General features: G+C 41.6%; 1 protein-coding gene across 2 annotated transcripts in view; it reads left to right on the top strand.

Moving 5' to 3' along the window:
* Window positions 1-19,093, top strand: part of SOS1 (SOS Ras/Rac guanine nucleotide exchange factor 1) — a 44,977-nt gene that overhangs the window by 20,111 nt on the left and 5,773 nt on the right. For both annotated transcript variants that reach the window (XM_040058650.1, XM_040058651.1), the window contains exons 9-20: window positions 5,343-5,470; window positions 6,190-6,845; window positions 11,042-11,123; window positions 11,331-11,453; window positions 11,578-11,681; window positions 12,969-13,191; window positions 13,839-13,958; window positions 14,274-14,436; window positions 14,752-14,869; window positions 16,120-16,292; window positions 17,217-17,333; window positions 17,485-17,749. In XM_040058650.1, coding sequence (XP_039914584.1) covers window positions 5,343-5,470; window positions 6,190-6,845; window positions 11,042-11,123; window positions 11,331-11,453; window positions 11,578-11,681; window positions 12,969-13,191; window positions 13,839-13,958; window positions 14,274-14,436; window positions 14,752-14,869; window positions 16,120-16,292; window positions 17,217-17,333; window positions 17,485-17,749 — 2,272 coding nt within the window. The remainder of the gene's footprint in view (window positions 1-5,342; window positions 5,471-6,189; window positions 6,846-11,041; window positions 11,124-11,330; window positions 11,454-11,577; window positions 11,682-12,968; window positions 13,192-13,838; window positions 13,959-14,273; window positions 14,437-14,751; window positions 14,870-16,119; window positions 16,293-17,216; window positions 17,334-17,484; window positions 17,750-19,093) is intronic.

Below are 19,093 nucleotides of genomic sequence, written 5' to 3' on the forward strand. Positions count from 1 at the left end.
AAACTGATGGAACATGAAGGAAGTAACAAACTCAAATGGAACAACAAACCCCATTCATGATTTCTTTGTGTCACTTGTTGTTTCATTTAATTTCACCTGCTGGTTTTTTTACTTAAACACCAGGGATCCTCTTAAAATCAACAGGGTTCTACCCTTGCTTCCCAGAATGAGCTCTGAAATTGTGAATTCACCTTACGTGGTGTTCAAACATTCATACATTTCTGTTCAAAAATTCATACATTTCTGTCCAAATATAGAAGTGTTACCCAGTTTTGATTACAGTCTTGTAAAATTTTCTGGCAAAGATCAGACCTGAATTGTGTCAAAGGAGGAAAAAGTGGATTTTAATCCACTTTGGAATTACAAAAGAGAAAGAGAAGATGCTTTCAAATTGCATTGTCTTTGCTTTGATGGAAAATTTGGGGGAAGAAAATGGAAGACCTCAATTACAAGTGTGGAAGCACATAGGTAAATATTCTGTGATGTTTCAAATACTGATCTGACTAAATGTTATGGACTAAATTACGAGTTTTGAATTTCTAATGTATTCTGCAGGTCTGCTAATAGTGATGAGACAAACCAAAGTGAAAGTAAGAAAGAAGAGAGTTTCAGAGCATGAAGGCTCTGGAAGGATCTGTGTGAACTTGTACATTTGTTGCAGAAAGGTAATGATGCTGCTGTGGAGGAGACATCAGCATATGCAAAAAAACCAACCCCCAAATTTCTGAAAAATGCAGAGCAAATGGGTTTTGTGTGCTTGGAGAAATCTAGGCCTCCTGTAGGCAAAGCAGCCATTCCCAGTAGTGGAATATAAAATGCATAAATGACTGCTAGGAGCCTACAAGAAGTCTGAGTGTTTAGGAAAAAGTTTTGTGAGAACCTCAGAGAGGGCATTTGGAAAAAAGGCTTTGCTTTTCTATCCCTTCCTTAGTGGAGGAGATGCTGAGTGTGTAACCTAACATCGATCACATCTGTGAATCCCTTCCCAGCTACACAAAGAGAGCAAAATTGCACAAACAGAGCAAAATTGCACCTCTTCCTGCTGAGCAGACACCAGGTGAAACACTCAGCAGTGCTGTAGCTCTGGAGCAAATCTGGAGTATGGGATTCTGACAGGCTCTAACCCTTTGTGGGAATGCTAATGGCAAATTGGCCACATAAGAAACCCATTCTAGAAAATTGGAACTGTTGAGTGGGTGAAACATCAACTGGCAGACTTGTGTAGTGTATATTTCTGAATGGGTCTTCCTGACTTTTCCTCAGTATCCATCCTGATTTTCAAAATGGCACTTCAGACTGGTGTCATGGAATTCTGAAACATAATTGTTTTAATTTCATACAAACACACCTTCCCAAATAAGAGCATTCACATTGAGTAATCAAAGTAGCAATTCCTTAAATTCACGTGTCTTTAGCCCAAATGTTTTTACGTTTTTGGGCTCAGGTGACATTTGATGTACTTGAATTTACAGCGTATGTTTAGGATCTCTTCTAAGTCACATAGTAAAGAGGTGAAGGAACAAGGAATCTTGTACTAAAAGTTGAAATGCTTTTTGTTTTCCTCTGTTTTGATGCTTTACTTGTCTGGTATGCTTCCCAATGGGTTGATCATATGTTATATTGTGAGTTGAACTTAACATGAAATAAAAGATGAGGGCCTTTTAGCTTGTGTCTTTTCAAATGCACTTCCAAGAGAATGCTGAAGGCTTTTTGTAATGAATTTTCTGATATCTGGGGCTTGATATTTAACATGTGCTATTTTGTATAACTTTTTAAAATTAAACCGAGAAGGCGTAATTAAACTTTGAGTGGAGAAAAGGTTTTTAGCATTGCTTCAGTAAGATACTAAGTGCTGTTCTACTGTCAGTGCAACTAACACTCCTGCTATAATGTAGATCTAAATAAACAGATAACTGTATGGATATTTTTACTGCACTCTGCTCAAGATTGTCTGAGTTTATATGAGAACAGAATGGCTTTTCAAATTTCAGTGCACTGAAGCTGTGTATGTATGTTCAAGGACAATGGCACGTGGAGTTTCCTTCAAGGTTCAAGTGTGAGGTGCTTTTTAGTCCACTTGCATTTTCCAGAAGTGCATGGTGTTCCCTGAAGTTGTCCCCATTTACTGCCCCAGATGATTTCCTGGTGCTTTCTAAAAATTAAAGTTTCTAGATATGAGAACACTTTCTTTTGTCCTCAGTACACTGCTGCTTTGGGCTGAGTTTTTTGGTTTTTGTAGGAATTACAAAAAGAGGGTGCTCTCAGGTATCTCTGTGATATTGAGGCTCCTTCCAGGATTGGTTTATGGCAAAGTGCCAGCAGAGCTCCCTGCCTTGGCCAGAGAAGAAACCCTATTGGTTTTTATTCTTGATTACAAAATAGCTCTGTCTTCTGTGTATTGAAGCTGTGCCCTTGATTCCCAGAGGAACTGGGGAACTTGCAGTTCACAAATTTCAGCAGTTGCACTTAATTTCCTGGGAAGACAGAAGTCCAGGTTGTGATGCAAACCCTGAAGTAAAGGAGTTCGTGTCCATCCTGACACCTGCTGCTGTGGTTGTATCTGCATGTTCTCATTTGTATTTTCTATCACTGCATTTCCAGGGAGATGCTTCTCTGGCTGAGTAAGAGGTCGACTACCACAGCCTAATTGTGCACTGCACGAGAAGGATTTCTTTTCTGTCTCTTTGGAATTTATAAATGTGTAATCCTTGTGGTATGCAATAGGTAGAACAAAATACCTTGTCTTCCACTTCTTGGTGTCTCTTTAGAACTTGTGGCCTAGAATGTAGAGTACTTTCTTCTTATTAGAGACTTCCCTAGCAGTCTCTTTTCCATGTTTGTTTTCCTTGAATGAGCAGGGTCTTGTGCCTGTGGTCTTGTGAATCACATGGATGATAAGCCAATATTTTCTGCTAAGATTGTTAAAACCCACAATCTCTATAACACTACTGATAAGCGGAACTCTGCGCTTCCTTCACATAGTATTATAATATTTTTTGTAGTATATATTGAACTTTCTGTTTAAAAAAAACCAAAACCAAAATAAAAGCAAACAAACGACCCCAAAATGAACAACCTCCCACTACCACCGCTTCCTTAGAACCTCCCTGGTTTGTTCATTAGGGGGCACTGCACAGCTATAGAAGAACAAGTGGGATTTGCAAAGAGACTTTCTGGGCGCTTTCCAGTGATGCTATTGTCCTTTCCACCTTTTCCAAACTGTCCAGGGGCAGTGTAAGATGAAATGGTTGCTGTAATTTAGACTAAGTCTGGTTTTGGTAACGGTACAGTACCATGTTGGGGTATAAACTCCAAATTCCGGTGTCCAGAGAAGTGTCTGCATAGTGCTTCAGAGTAGTGCCTGATTTGCCATTTGTGTTGGTGTTGCACAGAAGAAGGCACACATTTCTTTCTAAATGCTAAGCCTGCAGCATAATTACACTCATTGGATTTTGATTTAGTTTCTATTTACCACTGGAAATAGGGTTATTCCCGATGGATCCTTTTGGGAAAGGATTAACTGCTTTGTCTATATGTATATATGTATTTTGCTTTGGGACATGGATGAATTCCAACAGTTTTGCATATGGAGAGAGGTTGCTGTAAAAATCACCATAAGAGTAGAATGCTTTGCACTAATGAATGTTAATCTCTACTAGTTTGTTTCTGAAGAGAATGTACAGAATATTATAGGACCTAGTAAGGCTTATTTTTAAGACCAGGCTTAAACAATCTCTTCCACTGCTGAAGAGTAGCAATCCAGAAATTGTAGGAAATCCAGCTAGACTGTTGTGATGGAAGTTTGTAAAAAGGCAGCACACAAAGCAAAGAGCCTTCTCTGAATGCTTGTGCAGGAAAGATGCAGAATCTTAGAGGTAGTTACAGCTTTTTCAAAGTTTGCTTTGCAGACTTCTGTACCTGCCTCGTTGGTCTGAAATTCGCTCTGAACCCAGATCTGCAAAACAAGCAAAGGGGAGATGATACCCCCACTAAATCTGGAGAGCAGAGGGATATGAAGAGGATTATGGATAGTCTGTTCCTTCTTGGGTGATGTCATCCATCTCCCCAGGATCTTCTGGGGAGTGATGCTTGCTGCGGTGCATTGTTCAGTGGTTGTTACACAAGCAGGCTCTCCCACCTACAGCTGCTCACGTTCAGAGTACGACAGATGACACCACATGAACCAAAGCTGCCTTCACTAAACTTTGTGGTCATCCTTATGGCTGAAAACACAAATAAAGCAGACTTTGGCGTTGACAGCTGTTGCTGTTCCCTAATTCTAGTAAGGGAGAAAAATAATGCTATTCTCTGACCCATTCAAATATCAAACATGACTGTGCTGCACTCTGTTGGATTTTGGAGGACAATGCTTATTTTTTACACTGCAATCAAGCAGCACAATTGTACTTTTTCCATGGGTGTCTCATGCTGGTTTATGCTGGCCTTCGTTTCACTTCTGCCACCAAAACAAATCCTTCAGTTGTGTGGAGCTAATTCTTGGTGTGTGGTTGTATAAAATGCTTGTCTGTTAATAATTCTGCATATATTATTTCAGTTTGGCATCTAAGCCACAGCTGTAGTCATCTATTTCTTCACTCATGTGAAACATTTTAATGTTTAAACGAAGATTTGAGATGAAAATCTTCAATGTAAGCAATCTTAAATATGGCAGATCTTGTTTTAAAAAAATTACCTGTCATAACAATAATTAGACACAAAATATTAGTGTTAACCCTTCTCATCCACTTTTAGTTTAGTTTTTGGTTTCAAAACCCACTGTGGCTCTGGGCAGCTTCATCTGTGTTGGCTCTGCAGTTATGCTGGAGGTTGGCTGAGATAATCTCCAAGGTTCCCTTCAACCTGATTTATTAATTAGGCTGTTACTAATGAGATGAGAGCCTTTGTAATCTTCTGTTTTAAATGTGATGAAGGAATTCTGCTTAGCTTTGGGTCCAGGATGTTTAGATGTGTTACAGGCTGATTGGACCTTGTCCTGTAGTAGGGTGATTGAACACCTGAAATGCGTTTGAAATGGGTTCCATTAAGGAGCTCTGGGGCAAATCAAACCAGTTTGAGATAAGTACTGCGTGTCTGTTTGGATCTGAGGGATCTTAGTGACTGTGTTTTAGTGAGATTGAATCTCTCAATTAACTCTCTTAGCAGAGAGTTGTCTCTCACCTGTGTCAGTAACACACCTGCTTATTACCATGAGCTTTTATAACAAGCAGGAGCATGGAAAAGCAGCAGATGGTTAGAGTTCTTCTTCCTGGGTCAAACTTCTGGATTTGCACATACCAAAAATGCTTGTAACGCTTCCTGTCTTTGACTTTCAATGTTCACAGCAATTGGAAGAAAAAAGTGAGGATGAGGAGGATAAGGAGTGCTTGAAGCAAGCAATAACTGCCCTGCTCAATCTTCAAAGCAGTATGGAACGGATATGCTCCAAAAGCCTTGCGAAACGAAGGCTTAGGTAAACGTTTCCGCTTTTTCTGCTCTCTGCTCTTAATGCTTTGCTATAAATCCAGGGCTCCCGGTTTCCTCTTTTAGTAAACAATGAACAAAATCGTTTGTGACAAGCCTGCTTTTGCAGAGGAAGTGACATCAAAGCCGAGATAATTTGTTATTGTTTTAAAACAGTTCTAATTTCTATGTGTCCTTGCAAACTGGTAGTTGAGACGTTCTGAGAATTCACTGGTAAGTAGAAAGTTACTGCATTGGTGGGTTAATTGTGCTCAGATAATAAAAATCCACCTAAAAATATTCTGCAAGTACCTTTCTGTGTGGCTAGAAGGGAATGTTCCTGAATTTGAAACTGCTCTTAAAACTGATCCAGTATTTTCTTTGCCAGGCAAGTTTTGTGCTGCCAAGGGTAATCTTTAGGCTTGAAGATGAACGCATCTAACAGCGTATTTTTTTTTCTGAATGTACTTGTTTCAAATTAATGCCATCTAAAATTGTTCTGTTGGTTGTGGAAGTGAGAGGCTTGTTGGGCTAAGAGGCGCTCACAGCTTGCCTGCCTCTGGTTGCTTGTGTTTAGGTAAAACACCTTTTGTTGAAGATAAGTAGAAACTTTATCAGATGAGATACTTTAGTCGGAAGGATGGCGTGGTGCTTTTGTGTTCGTGGTGGTTGTGTTTTTTTAAATGCATGTGTACTAATAGGCTGCCTTTCTCCCGTCCTCCACTGAAGTGAATCCGCATGCCGGTTCTATACTCAGCAGATGAAGGGGAAGCAGCTAGCAATTAAGAAAATGAATGAAATCCAGAAAAATATTGATGGTTGGGAGGGTAAAGACATTGGACAGTGCTGTAACGAGTTCATCATGGAAGGAACACTCACACGTGTAGGAGCAAAGCACGAGAGACACATATTCCTGTTTGATGGCTTGATGATTTGCTGTAAGTCAAATCACGGCCAGCCACGACTTCCTGGTGCTAGCAATGCAGAATATCGACTCAAGGAGAAGTTCTTCATGAGAAAGGTACAAATCAATGATAAAGATGACACTAATGAGTATAGACATGCTTTTGAAATCATCTTAAAAGATGAGAACAGTGTTATTTTTGCTGCTAAATCAGCTGAAGAGAAAAACAACTGGATGGCAGCATTGATATCTTTGCAATATAGAAGCACGCTGGAAAGGATGTTGGATGTAACAATGTTACAGGAAGAAAAAGAGGAGCAGATGAGGTTTCCAAATCCTGAGCTTTACAGATTCGCAGAACCCGACTCGGAAGAGAATATTGTGTTTGAAGAAAACATGCAGCCCAAATCTGGAATCCCCATCATCAAGGCAGGAACTGTCGTGAAGCTCATCGAGAGGCTGACTTACCACATGTATGCAGGTGAGGCGCTTCGGTTCGTGCAGCCAAAACTCGAGGCAGTGACTCCTTTGTGCTTCTCTTCCTGTGGTAAATACATGGAGTGAGTGAAAAGCGAACATGCTTGGCGGTTCTCGTGGGATATTACATGTGCAGAAGATTGTTCTCATGCCAGGGATGGGGGTGGGGGCCTGCAGCAATTGAGCTCTAGACAATACTTTTTCCTCTGTGCCCCAAGCTGCCTTCCCTCCAGGCTTCTAAAGCTGGGTGACACAGGAAGGGCCAGCAGTGTGGGAGAGAATTACAGGCCCAGTGTTTCCAGTTCTGCCAGCTCTTACCTGTGGCCATGGAAAGCCCAATATCAGCTTGGTAGATGCAGTCACTTGCATGCTTTGGCCTCAGAACTTGAGTGAGGATTTGGTTTAATGGACTTGGGGTTTCTGTTTGTGTTGAAGACAATTAAAGACATTTATGTGGTCATCCAGGCTGACCTCAGTGCGTGGGGTTCTTCTTGATAGCAGCCCAGGATTTTCATAAGCTGTGCTGTGGGCTTGTGTTTGGGGTCTGGATTTTTTTTTTTTTTCTGATTCTATCTGTATGTCAATTATTCTGAAACTTCATGCATCTTGGTATTAGTGCTTTTCATATTAAGTGGTTTATTTTTTTTTCTTCCTTTTTACACTCTTAATTATTGTAGATTGTTCTTCTGCAGTTCAGTCCTAGATACCCTGCACAGATCAGGAATATTTGTTTGAAAGAAGCGGGGAGAAAGCAGAGTATAATTTCTGTAGTTTAAAACTCTGATTACTTTTTTACATACTTATATTAATATCTCTTTGCTCCATTACTCTTCTTTTAATTTCCTTGAGTTTTCCTAACATTTACTAGAAAGCCAAATGCAATATTGTGCTGGCAGTTTTTACCTGAGCAGTTTTGTACCTGTCTTCATTTTCTTCTACCTTCACAAACTCCTAGCTCTTGGCTTTGAATTTTATAGGCATGGTTTATGACAAAATTTTATGGTCTTGGAAGTTAAAATCAAACAACTCCTTAGAGCCTTAGAGAAAGGAAGACACTTCTATTATTTTTAAATTTGGCTTTACCTTTGCCAAAGAATTGGCAAAAACTATTGTATGAGAAAACTGAGAACATGGTTACTGAGAGATGGCCTGAAAGACTTGGACCAAAAGGATAAAAATAGTTCTTATAATGTATTTAGCCTGTCTTTGTAGCCTTAGACATCTTAGCAGACATCTCAGTGATGCTGCATTGCTCCATTGTCCATAATTTCTCAACACTCTTATCTTCTATGCCTTCTGTTTTATAATTGGTTATCTGTAAGGAAAAACATCATTGTTCTCACCAGTCTGTGCAGCAGAGAAATAAGAGACAGAGTGACTCAACCAAAAATGCTCTGTTGTACAGGAAGCATGGTCCATTTGTGATGTAAATCTTCCAGGGGTTTGTTGCATCTTGTGAGATGCAGTGAGTAAGGGAGCAACTCTCTGAAGTACCAGGGTACCTCTTTCGCACCAGGATCAGCTGAGTTCAAGGCTTCTCCTGTGCTTGGAGACCTGGGAAAATAAATGAGTGTTGTGGGGATATGTAACCAAACGGCTACAGACTGGAGAAGTGCTTTTCTTGCCCCTCACAGGACTGTGGATGTGTGATGGTAATCTTAAAAGTCTGTATTGGCTTTATATTCAGATGCCAGAACAGCAGGCAGTTTTTCTGAAATTCAGTGTGACTGGTTATGGCAGCCCTTGATCTGACAGTCTAAATACAGGATTTGCTATAGCTGTGGCTTTTCTCTAGGTTTTTGTCTTTGTATGCCAAGTAGTGTAAGAAATAATTACAGGTACACTTGCAAAGGTCATGTGAATTTGTTGCTGTAGTCAAATCAGCTCTGAGTTTTTTGTCACGTATGAAGATCCACACGGCCCACCTCCTTTGTAGATACAGGTGCTGGACCTTTTATTTGTCATCCCTCACCCCCTTGACAAATGACAAAGCACTTTATCAGGCAGAATTTCTTTGCTGTGCAAAGGGACAGCTCTAAGGAAGCAATTCTGCCGGGGGTGGGAGCATCCAGGCGCTGCAGCGGGGAGACACCTGCTCACAGGGTGTGGCAAACAACTGTCCAAACTGTCCTGTGGTGGAGCAGCAGAACAGGCAGAAATCTCCTCTGTAAAAGCAGCTTTCCATGTATTTTTACACAAGAGAAATTGCCCTGCAGTTAGGAGTTCAGGTTCTGAGCCTATTTGCATACTCTGGTGGCTTTTCACGTGTTTCTGCCTCCGTTATCTCCTCTCGCCCCCTTCTTGTTTAAGAGCAGCTGGGTTAGGTGGTAGCAACATTTTCAAGTCATGGCTTTTTTTTTTTATCTATAGGGCAGCACTCTTCTATTTTTAAAGCTTTGATATGTTAAGAGTGCTTGTGCGTCATCATAGTGTCCGTTTCCTTTTTTAAGGAATTCAAGGGTGATTATTTATAAATCCTCGTAGAACAGTTATTGTTCTTTTTTAGCTTTCAAATTGGCTGCATTGAAGAGAGAATTATCACATGAGCAGACATCCTGGCTAACTGGTGGTGTCTGTATTTTTTTTAACACTTACTCATATATTGTACACTATTTTGAGTCACGGTGGTTGCTAGTGAGATAACAAAGTTAGATTGGATTTTCTGATCTGCTTCGTTTGAAATTCAATGTGTATTGTGGACTTGTAGGCTGACCCTACCTGTAAATAACAATAGCTGTGACTCGGAGCTTGCAGTGATCTGACAATGTCAATTGCCCTGGAAGCTCTTTTTTTCATGTAGACAAAAATCTCTTTTTTAGAGGAGATGCCGTGTACAGATTGCGAGCTGTGAAAGTTTGAGTTGCTGTGCTTCTTTAGCACGGCAGAATTTGTGTGTTTTCGTGATAGAGATGATGTGAGCAGGGATGACCTTCTTTGTGCAAAAGGTATTGGAGTTCTGCCTTTGAAGATCATGCTGGGCTGGACAGTTTCAAGGACTGGGAGAGGGATTATGATTAGGAGAATGGAGTCACGAAGGACACGTGAGAAGCAGAACGGCCAGTTGTTTAAGAAATGAGAATTATCGTGCAACAAAATGGCAAAGGGAATGCTGTGTTACACGGCACAGTTAAGGTGTGCAGCGCAGCGCAGTAAACTGTTGTCCAAATGAACGACTCAGTGGGATCTAAGGAAGATAGAATGTTCATTCAAACGGACGAGAGGCTGGTAAAGAGTTAAGGAGGATTTTAAAGCAGCTCTTAAAAACCCATGTTCCAGGAAACAAATCCAATAGAGCATTAGGTCAAATAATGCAGCCTTTTTATCCTACGTGTTACACCTACAGGAATTCTTGCTCCAAGTCCTGTGAGCTCCTCTTCAGCCACTCTGTGTTAGCACAATTCCCAGCTGGAGTTTGGTTTTCAAATCTGGATATGGATTTAACAGGCAAAGCTGTTGCAGTCTGCTCCTGAATTCTGTTCAGTGCTAACAGTGTTAACCTTGTTTCTAGTCAGCTCTGTGCAGTGCCAGTGAGCTGTCACTGCATTTCCTCACGTTTGAAAACAAATGGGTTTGCTTTCGTAATTATGAGAGACACTTTGGTTTTCTGTTTTGAGTGCTTGATTGTTTTTAAGACACATTTTCAAATTTGAAATGAATTGATATGCAATTAGTCAATTGAAATGAAATGAGTTGATTTTCTTGAAGTGAAATAAATGCAACCTCTAACACAGCTGTCAGATGAAAAAAGATCCAGGCTGCCTTAAGCATGACTGGTTATCAGTCGTGCCAGTTTAAGGGAAGTATTCTCCCATTTCTACCCAGTGCGAGGTTACTTGATGTGTTTTTTGAGTTCTCACGTCCTGATCACTGCCAAAACCAAAGTTGTTTACTCATAAATAAAATAATCAATTCATTAATTTCAAAGTCATTGGAAAAGAATCCTGTCTTTTAATAATTGAAGGGGGGGAAAAGAGTCATTGTTGTGAACCTTCAACAGAATGAAAATTGTGTAAGTTCTGCTTTGTATTGCTATTTTAGGAGGTTTTGAATTGTTACCAAAGCCATTTTGGTTTACATCATCTTCTCTGTAAATTGATAGGGTGACATCCTTAATTTTAACGGATAATTGAAGTTGTTGTAAAGGAAAAAAAAAAAATCAGGTGATTGCTGACATAAGTGTAAAATTATTCTTTGTCTTAGATCCCAACTTTGTTCGGACTTTTCTCACAACATATAGATCCTTCTGTAGACCTCAAGAGTTGCTGAGTTTGCTAATAGAAAGGTATGCCACTGTTAAAAATACTGTTCTTATGAAGTGCATTTTTTTTTCCTTTTTACTTGGAGTGCGTAACGTTCTGGCTTTCCAGCTGGTTTTGAGTCGCTCCAAACGCCTTTTAAAAAGTTATCAATTCAAGGCTTGCCAGTAAAATGTACAAGTTTATATCCAGAAGCTTGCGACAGAGGTGCTTACGCCCGTCTTCCTTGCTAGATTTGAAATTCCAGAGCCTGAGCCGACGGAAGCCGACCGGATTGCCATGGAGAACGGAGACCAGCCGCTGAGCGCGGAGCTGAAAAGGTTCAGGAAGGAGTACATCCAGCCTGTGCAGCTGCGGTGGGTGCTGCACCCTGGGAGCCACCCCGAGCTCCTGCAGGGACACCTCGGGCTGTGCTGGCCCCCGGTGCTGCTCTCCTGCGGCGGCGGCTCTAGGGTGTTCATTTATTCCTGGCTTTTGCAGGGTCCTAAATGTGTGTCGGCACTGGGTGGAGCACCATTTCTACGACTTTGAAAGAGATGCTGACCTTCTGAAACGTTTGGAGGAGTTCATTGGAACAGTGAGAGGTATTTACAGTTCCTGAAGTGCTGACATTTATGCTAAAGCATCCCCTTTTGATATATATATATTTCATATAAAAGATACGGAACGTGGTCAGTTTTGCTTTCAGGGAAAACAGGAGGTGCTGCTTATTAAATACTTCATAAAGAACATGAAATAAACTTTCATTAAGCACATACACACAATTATTCAAAATCTGGCTCCTGTTCAGAATTATGATTGTTATTTACGTGAATTATGAGTTTTGTTGTAGAGGGACTGAAGTAATGAAAAAGAATAAGAACTGGGTAATGATCAGGACAGAATAATTGCTTTGTTTGTCATTTTAAACTTTACACAGGGGTGCTTCTTGTAAAAGTTGGATGGTGGAAACCATTTCTTCCTTGAAACAAGAGTTTCCAGCTACTTCAGAGTGCATATTAGAACAGTAGGACACCTTTCTGTTGTGACTGTACAGACTTTTCCTGTTTCCTTTTAAATAGAACTGAGACACACACAGGAGCAATTTGTAGGAAAAGGCTGTGTCATAGAAGTACTTAATGGTTATTTAGCCATTAAAAAGAGGGGAGAATGAGGCACTTAATTCAGTGGGTGTTACTGGAAAATTTTCAGTGGACTGGTGCATAAAATTCTTACGGGGCAGAGCTAAAAAGGCATTTGGCCTTTCAGTTTTATTCTCAGCTTTGATGGTAAATGTAGTACAGGAAGAAGCTTCTCCCTGTTTGTGATTTTGACTTTCTAGGTGAATGAGGCACTTAATTCAGTGGGTGTTACTGGAAAATTTTCAGTGGACTGGTGCATGAAATTCTTACGGGGCAGAGCTAAAAAGGCATTTGGCCTTTCAGTTTTATTCTCAGCTTTGATGGTAAATGTAGTACAGGAAGAAGCTTCTCCCTGTTTGTGATTTTGACTTTCTAGGTTGTCTGAGGTAATCGCATGCTCTTGCCCAAACTGTAAAGTTCAGGGTGTTTGCAGAAGTGCATTTTGGGCAAAAACAAGGCTTGTTCCCAAAAACTGACTGTAAACTCAGACAAGAAAGAAAAGCACCTAAATCAGAGCAGGAGTCTAATTTGGGTGTTGTGATTTGTGCTTGGGCAAAGTCGTGCTCAGCATTGGCTGCTGAGGAATTCTTTCTGTCTTTGAATACTTCTACACTTGTGTGAGAACGCCAATCCTAAGGAATGTATGATTTCATTTAGCAGGTTGTGGTGTTAAATCCAAAGATTCCTGAATTATACTGATGTCCTAGGAAAAGCAGTATTAACTAAATAGTAATTTTCTCTGTGTGCCAGGCAAAGCCATGAAGAAGTGGGTTGAATCCATCACAAAGATAATCAACAGGAAAAAGCAGGCACAAGCCATTGGGCCCAGCCACAACATCACTTTTGAGAGCCCCCCTCCAGCAATTGAGTGGCACATCAGCAAACCAGGCCACACAGAGACTTTTGACCTGCTCACTTTGCATCCCATAGAGATCGCTCGGCAGCTCACTTTACTGGAGTCAGATTTTTACAGGTAACTCTGGGACACACGTGGCACAAATCAAAATATTCTCCAGGCCTGAAGTTGTTACTAATGTGAAGCCCCACAGAAATCAAGGGACTTTACCAGTGTATTAACTTCCATTTTTGCAAAGGAAGCTCTCTTAAATACAGTATTTGCTTTATCTTCCCCAAGTTAATGTGCAGTATGTGTGACTTGCATACTGTTGATTGTCTCATGCTGCAGCTTTGTCTTGATGTTTTCTGAGTAGATCAACCCTTGAGAAGTATGAGCAATTATTAAATCAGTTTTCTTCACATTCTGGTTTGTGTAGCAAATTGAAGATGTGTCAGATTTCATCAGCTGTCTGTAAGAAATTATTCAGGCATTGGAAGCTCACATTTTGTTACAGTGAACGAACGGGAGATTCCATTCTTCATTTAGATGAACTGAGGTAGTTAAGAGTCACCTAGATTAAGAATCATCTACAATGTAAAAAAGAAGTGTAGAAATATCAGTCATTTAGTCATGAGGGCAGCCTAACATTGGAGAAGGGATACCTTAGGAATTTATTTCCAAATATGAATTCCAAATTCAGTGAAAATCAAGAGGGCTTGGAAAAATAATACCTTCTTTCCTGCTTTTAGTTCCATTTTTTGATAAAACATCTACTCTTCCAGAGCTGTGCAGCCATCAGAACTAGTTGGAAGTGTGTGGACAAAAGAAGATAAAGAAATTAATTCTCCCAACCTTCTCAAAATGATAAGGCACACAACTAACCTAACTCTGTGGTTTGAAAAGTAAGTGACTTTCCTCAATCTGCACCTACTCCTTATCTGGACATTGACAGTCCTTTCACAAGTATAAGTGAAAAATTCTGTTCTGGGAGAATTCCTGTGTTGGTGTTTAGATGCTAAAAATGGTCCCTGGGAGAATTTTAACATCACGGTCTCAAGCTTTTTATTCTTAGAATATTTTCAAATCTTTAAGACATTTTCAGGAGTGCCTCAAAAATAATTTGATAAAATGGTATTTGTTTGTGTTACAAGTTAATATTTGACTTTGGAAACCTCCTCAGCGCTTTAACACAAACCCCAATGTTCTTGTGTATTTAGATGCATTGTAGAAACAGAAAACCTAGAGGAAAGAGTAATTGTAGTGAGCCGGATAATTGAGATCCTGCAAGTTTTTCAAGAGCTAAACAACTTTAATGGTGTCCTTGAGATTGTCAGTGCTATGAACTCCGCAGCAGTTTATAGGTTGGATCACACATTTGAGGTACAGTGAAATGTTTTCCTCTTTTGCTCTGGCAGTGTCGTGCAGGGTCCCTTGGCTACGCTGAAAGCCTGTCTTGTCAGTCAGCATGTGCTTCCAAGGAGCAGGGAGAGTAAAGCCCCCAGGAAATGAATCCATCAGGGTGTAAGAGAGAGGGTTTGTTCCTTGCTTTCAGGAGTGAGAAATCCATCCCCATGTAAGAAAGGCTTCTCAGGATGGTGGGGCGCTGTCCAGTGGGAGACCATTACTCTCAGTGTTGTTGCTGGGCCGTGCCTTTATCTTCTCTTTCCAAACAACCTCTTTGATCTCTCTTTTAAGCAAATCCCAAGTCGCCAGAAGAAGATCTTAGAAGAAGCTTATGAGCTAAGTGAGGACCATTATAAGAAATACTTGGCAAAACTCAGGTCCATTAATCCTCCTTGCGTGCCTTTTTTTGGTGAGTACGTTTGGTTTGGGTGAGCCGTGTCCCACTTTAACATTTGGAAAGTTTTGAGCTAAGGCACTAAACAGAGTATGAACAACAGGGAAACAAGTCAATTTTAACAGGACAGGTGGGTTGGAATTTCAGGGGCCCAGACATGAATATGTGGGGAAAAAAAAACCCCAAAGTGACTATTCATGGAAGATGTTATTTGCAGTAAAAATAAGTATATCTGCAATATCCCATGTCTGTATTTACTTGTTTTTACTTTGAATGTGGTTTGAACTGTTACGACCAGAATTACTCCCAATAGAAGGCAGTCACATTAGAAATATTATTGCCATTGACCGGGAGAGAAAGGAAGATCCTCTTCCTCATCAAGTGTTCCAAGAAATACAGCTAGAGTCTCATTTCTGTTAAAAAGTCTTATTTCTGTAGAAACAGAGTTTGGGAAGCAAACATCCTGTTTATCATCAGATTTAACAGTTCTTCTTTGAAGTAGATTGCTGACATTTGGCAAATTGGGATGTTAAGCACATGTCACTCCTGTTCTTGTAGCCACTTTAGTGTTTGCTGCACATCAGTTCCAAGTCTGGGCAGTGCACTTGTCCAGCATAAACTTCAGGCCAAAACTGAGAGAAAATAGCGTTAATGGCTTTTTTGGCCTTTTACAGATTGGGGAAAGATATACTCCAGAGCTCTGCAAAGAAAGATAAGATCAACTAAGAAACCTTCTGTCCTGCCTCAGAGATGAGTAGAGGTTAGCAGGATCACATGTGAATAGCTTCAGTTATTTCTGTCAGGTCATAATGACAATTCCAGACACATGATCTGTGGAGTGGAGAGCACTATTTGCTTCCTAATCTTCAAATGATTTGATGCAATTATGAAGGCAGGATAAAACCTGAACATAACTTTTGGAGTTTAGCTGGAGTGTCTAATGGAGAAGAGGAGTTAAGAGAAAGCACTCCTGTTCAGTGTCCTCTTTTAGTTTTCAGTTGTGTGAGCTTCCTAAACCATAGAAAGATGCACAGGCTTTGGAACTTGGACGCAAAAAGGCAGCTTTCTGGAAAAGACATGTTAAAATATTCAAGTTGTTGTCCTTATTGGAAGGTGATGTGCAATCCTCTTACTGACCCTAACAGAGGAGTTTGCTAATAATTCCAGTGCACTGATTAAATTCTTTAAGAGTTCCTTGTATTCCAGCTGTGACTTCCTCCTTGTTTTTTACTCTGTGTTGAAAACCTCTTCTGTGTGCCATTTAGGGATTTACTTAACCAACATTTTGAAAACAGAAGAGGGCAATCCTGAATTTCTCAAGCGGCATGGAAAAGACCTCATAAACTTCAGCAAGAGAAGGAAGGTAGCTGAGATAACAGGGGAGATCCAGCAGTACCAGAACCAGCCCTATTGTTTAAGAGTGGAATTTGACATCAGGGTAAGTGACACCATTTCCTTCTGGGGTGATTCTGTCAGCTGACAGACCATGAGGACAGACTGAACTCACATAGGTTCAGTCTGACTGAATCACAGATGAGCAGAAGACCTGTCATAAACCCTCTCCTGGGTCTCACTGTAAGGAAGGGCAGAAAGCTCCGTGATTGCACTTTCTGGGATTTGTTTCACTTTTTTTCTCTGCTGTTGGGACATTGGTAGATCTTACTGGTCAGTGTTAGACAGGAACTGAAACTGGCAGAGTCTCACTGTCCTTCACTCGTTTGCAATTATTTGTCCAGTGAGCCCAGTTGTGTTTTCTCTGTTACACTGCCTTTATGTTCCATGTTCACCTGATGGCACTGTGTTTACATCACACACTCACATCTTTCTTTCTCCTGGTGCTTGTTTTCCTTGGTCTGAGGTGTTGTCTAAGCAGTGTCCTCTCTGGTTGCTTTCCTTCCTTCCTTCTTCCTTCTTTCCTTCCTTCTTTTTTCTTACCATCTTTTGACCTATGTACTTTCAGAGAGTCACAGGACAGGTTATCTTAAGAGATTCTGCAAGGCTTCTTTTGTTTGTTCTCCTCAGGCTTTGACAGAATAGGTGGGGGGAGCAGTCTTCCCTGCATCAGTGTAAAGATGGATTGTTTGCAGCTTCTTCTGGAAGTGTTTCAGCAGATGTGGTCTGATTTGGCACTGCAGAGAGCATTTAGGGTGCTTGCAGAGCTGGTTTCAGGCCAAGCAGAGCAGTAGCAATGTCCAGGAAAGGCCTGGTGACAAAAGCAGATTTAATAGCTGAAGTCTGTCATTACCTCTGACTCCAGCATTTTCTCTCTTCTCTTGAACAGCTTGGGATCATTGAAGCTGTAGAAATAAGCAGTATTAAGAAGCATCTTAGGTGACATGTTGTCTGCCTCCTTGTATTGCAGAGATTTTTTGAAAACCTGAATCCAATGGGAAACAGCGTGGAGACAGAATTTACAGATTATCTGTTCAACAAGTCGCTGGAGATAGAGCCACGAAATGTCAAGCCTCCTCCAAGATTTGTTAGTATCTAATTTTTGCATTTATTTTGCAAAGAGTGCTTACATTTGTCTTTCGTAGATGGCAGAAGTCATGTGAGATGTCTGACTTCGTGACTGCGTTTAAGTGATCTCACGGCCTTTTGATTTTGGGCCATGTTCTCTGTCGTTCCAGCCCAAGAAGTACAGCTACCCTCTCAAGTCTCCGGGTGTTCGTCCCTCCAATCCCAGGCCAGGCACCATGAGGCATCCCACGCCCCTGCAGCAGGAGCCCAGGAAGATCAGCTACAGCCGCATCCCGGAGAGCGAGGCGGAAGCCACGGCGTCGGCGCCCAACTCCCCGCGCACGCCGCTGACCCCGCCGCCCGCCTCGGCCACCTCCAGCACCACGGACGCCTGCAGCGTCTTCGACTCCGACCCCTCCAGCCCTTTCCACACACGTAGGTGCTCGCACACAGCCTGTGCCGGGCACATCTTGTGCTGTTAGCTGGGGGAAATCGGGTTCAGCCTTTTAAAGGGGGAAAATCGTGGCTTTCGTCTCCTTGCGGCATCAAAACTGCCTTGGTTTAGAGAGACTGTCTGCCAGGGAAAGCTGGAGCTTCCCTTGGAATGGAGAATGCAAACCCCCTCCCTCTGAGTTATTGTAATTTTGTAAGTAAGGAGCTTTCAGGTAAAGATATGGGAATAGGAATAACAGTGCTTTACTAGGAATATTAAAAGTACAAATGTAGTACTACCAAAAAAAACAAACCAACAACCAAGCAAACAAAAAAATCCTAGAAACGCTGTCAGAGTCAGAATACGACCCTGATGGTCAGGGTGCTGGGAGCAGCCTAAAATGAGTCTCCTGCAGTGCCAGGTGTGGTTCTGTTGGAGCAGAGATGATCCTGCAGAAGGTCCAGTGGTGCTGAGATGGGTCCGGTGTTCCTCTGGCAATCCAGTGCACACGGGCTGTGCTGCTGTTCCCAATCCCAGGTTTTATCCAGGGGGGAATGCCGGGCTCCTCCCCTGGGTGGAGCATCTCCCAGTGGGCTGATGGAATTGTCTCAGCCCTGCAGTGAGCCTGGATGGCCCAGGGGCAGCAGAGATCCCCTGGAGGGAGGATGGGTCCTGGAAGGGATAAAGAACTGTAACCCACCTGGTTGAACAGCAGATATCCCCCCAGAGTTATGAGGGATGGGTCCTGGAAGGGATAAAGAACGGTAACCCACCTGGTTTAACAGCAGATATCCCCCCAGAGTTATGAGGGATGGGTCCTGGAAGGGATAAAGAACACTGCCCCGCCTGGTTTAACAGCAGATATCCCCCCAGAGTTATGAGGGATGGGTCCTGGAAGGGATAAAGAACAGTGACCCACCTGGTTTAACAGCAGATATCCCCCCAGAGTTAGGAGGGATGGGTCCTGGAAGGGATAAAGAACCCTGCCCCACCTGGTTTAACAGCTGCCCATTAACAGAAGACACCCACCCCCTCCCTCTGGAGTTATGAGAGATGGGTCATGGAAGAGATAAAGGAAAAAAAATAACGCCTCCCCAACCGATTTTTCAGATGGCAAATAAATACACACTTTTGGTTACATATTGCAACCCAAGACAAAAACTTTCAGTATCTCTTACTCCCTTTTTGTTTAAAAAGTTTTTATTGTAAAGGAGAAACTGAACAGAATTAGGTGTGTTACATAGAGACTGTTAAAAGTCTTTGGAGGACCTGTCAGACTGAAGGCAGAGGTAATCTCTGGGGCCCATATATGTCCCAAACAAACCTGTGGGATTTGCTGCCATATG

This window comes from Hirundo rustica, chromosome 3 (assembly GCF_015227805.2).
Source record: "Hirundo rustica isolate bHirRus1 chromosome 3, bHirRus1.pri.v3, whole genome shotgun sequence".
Lineage (NCBI taxonomy): Eukaryota > Metazoa > Chordata > Aves > Passeriformes > Hirundinidae > Hirundo > Hirundo rustica.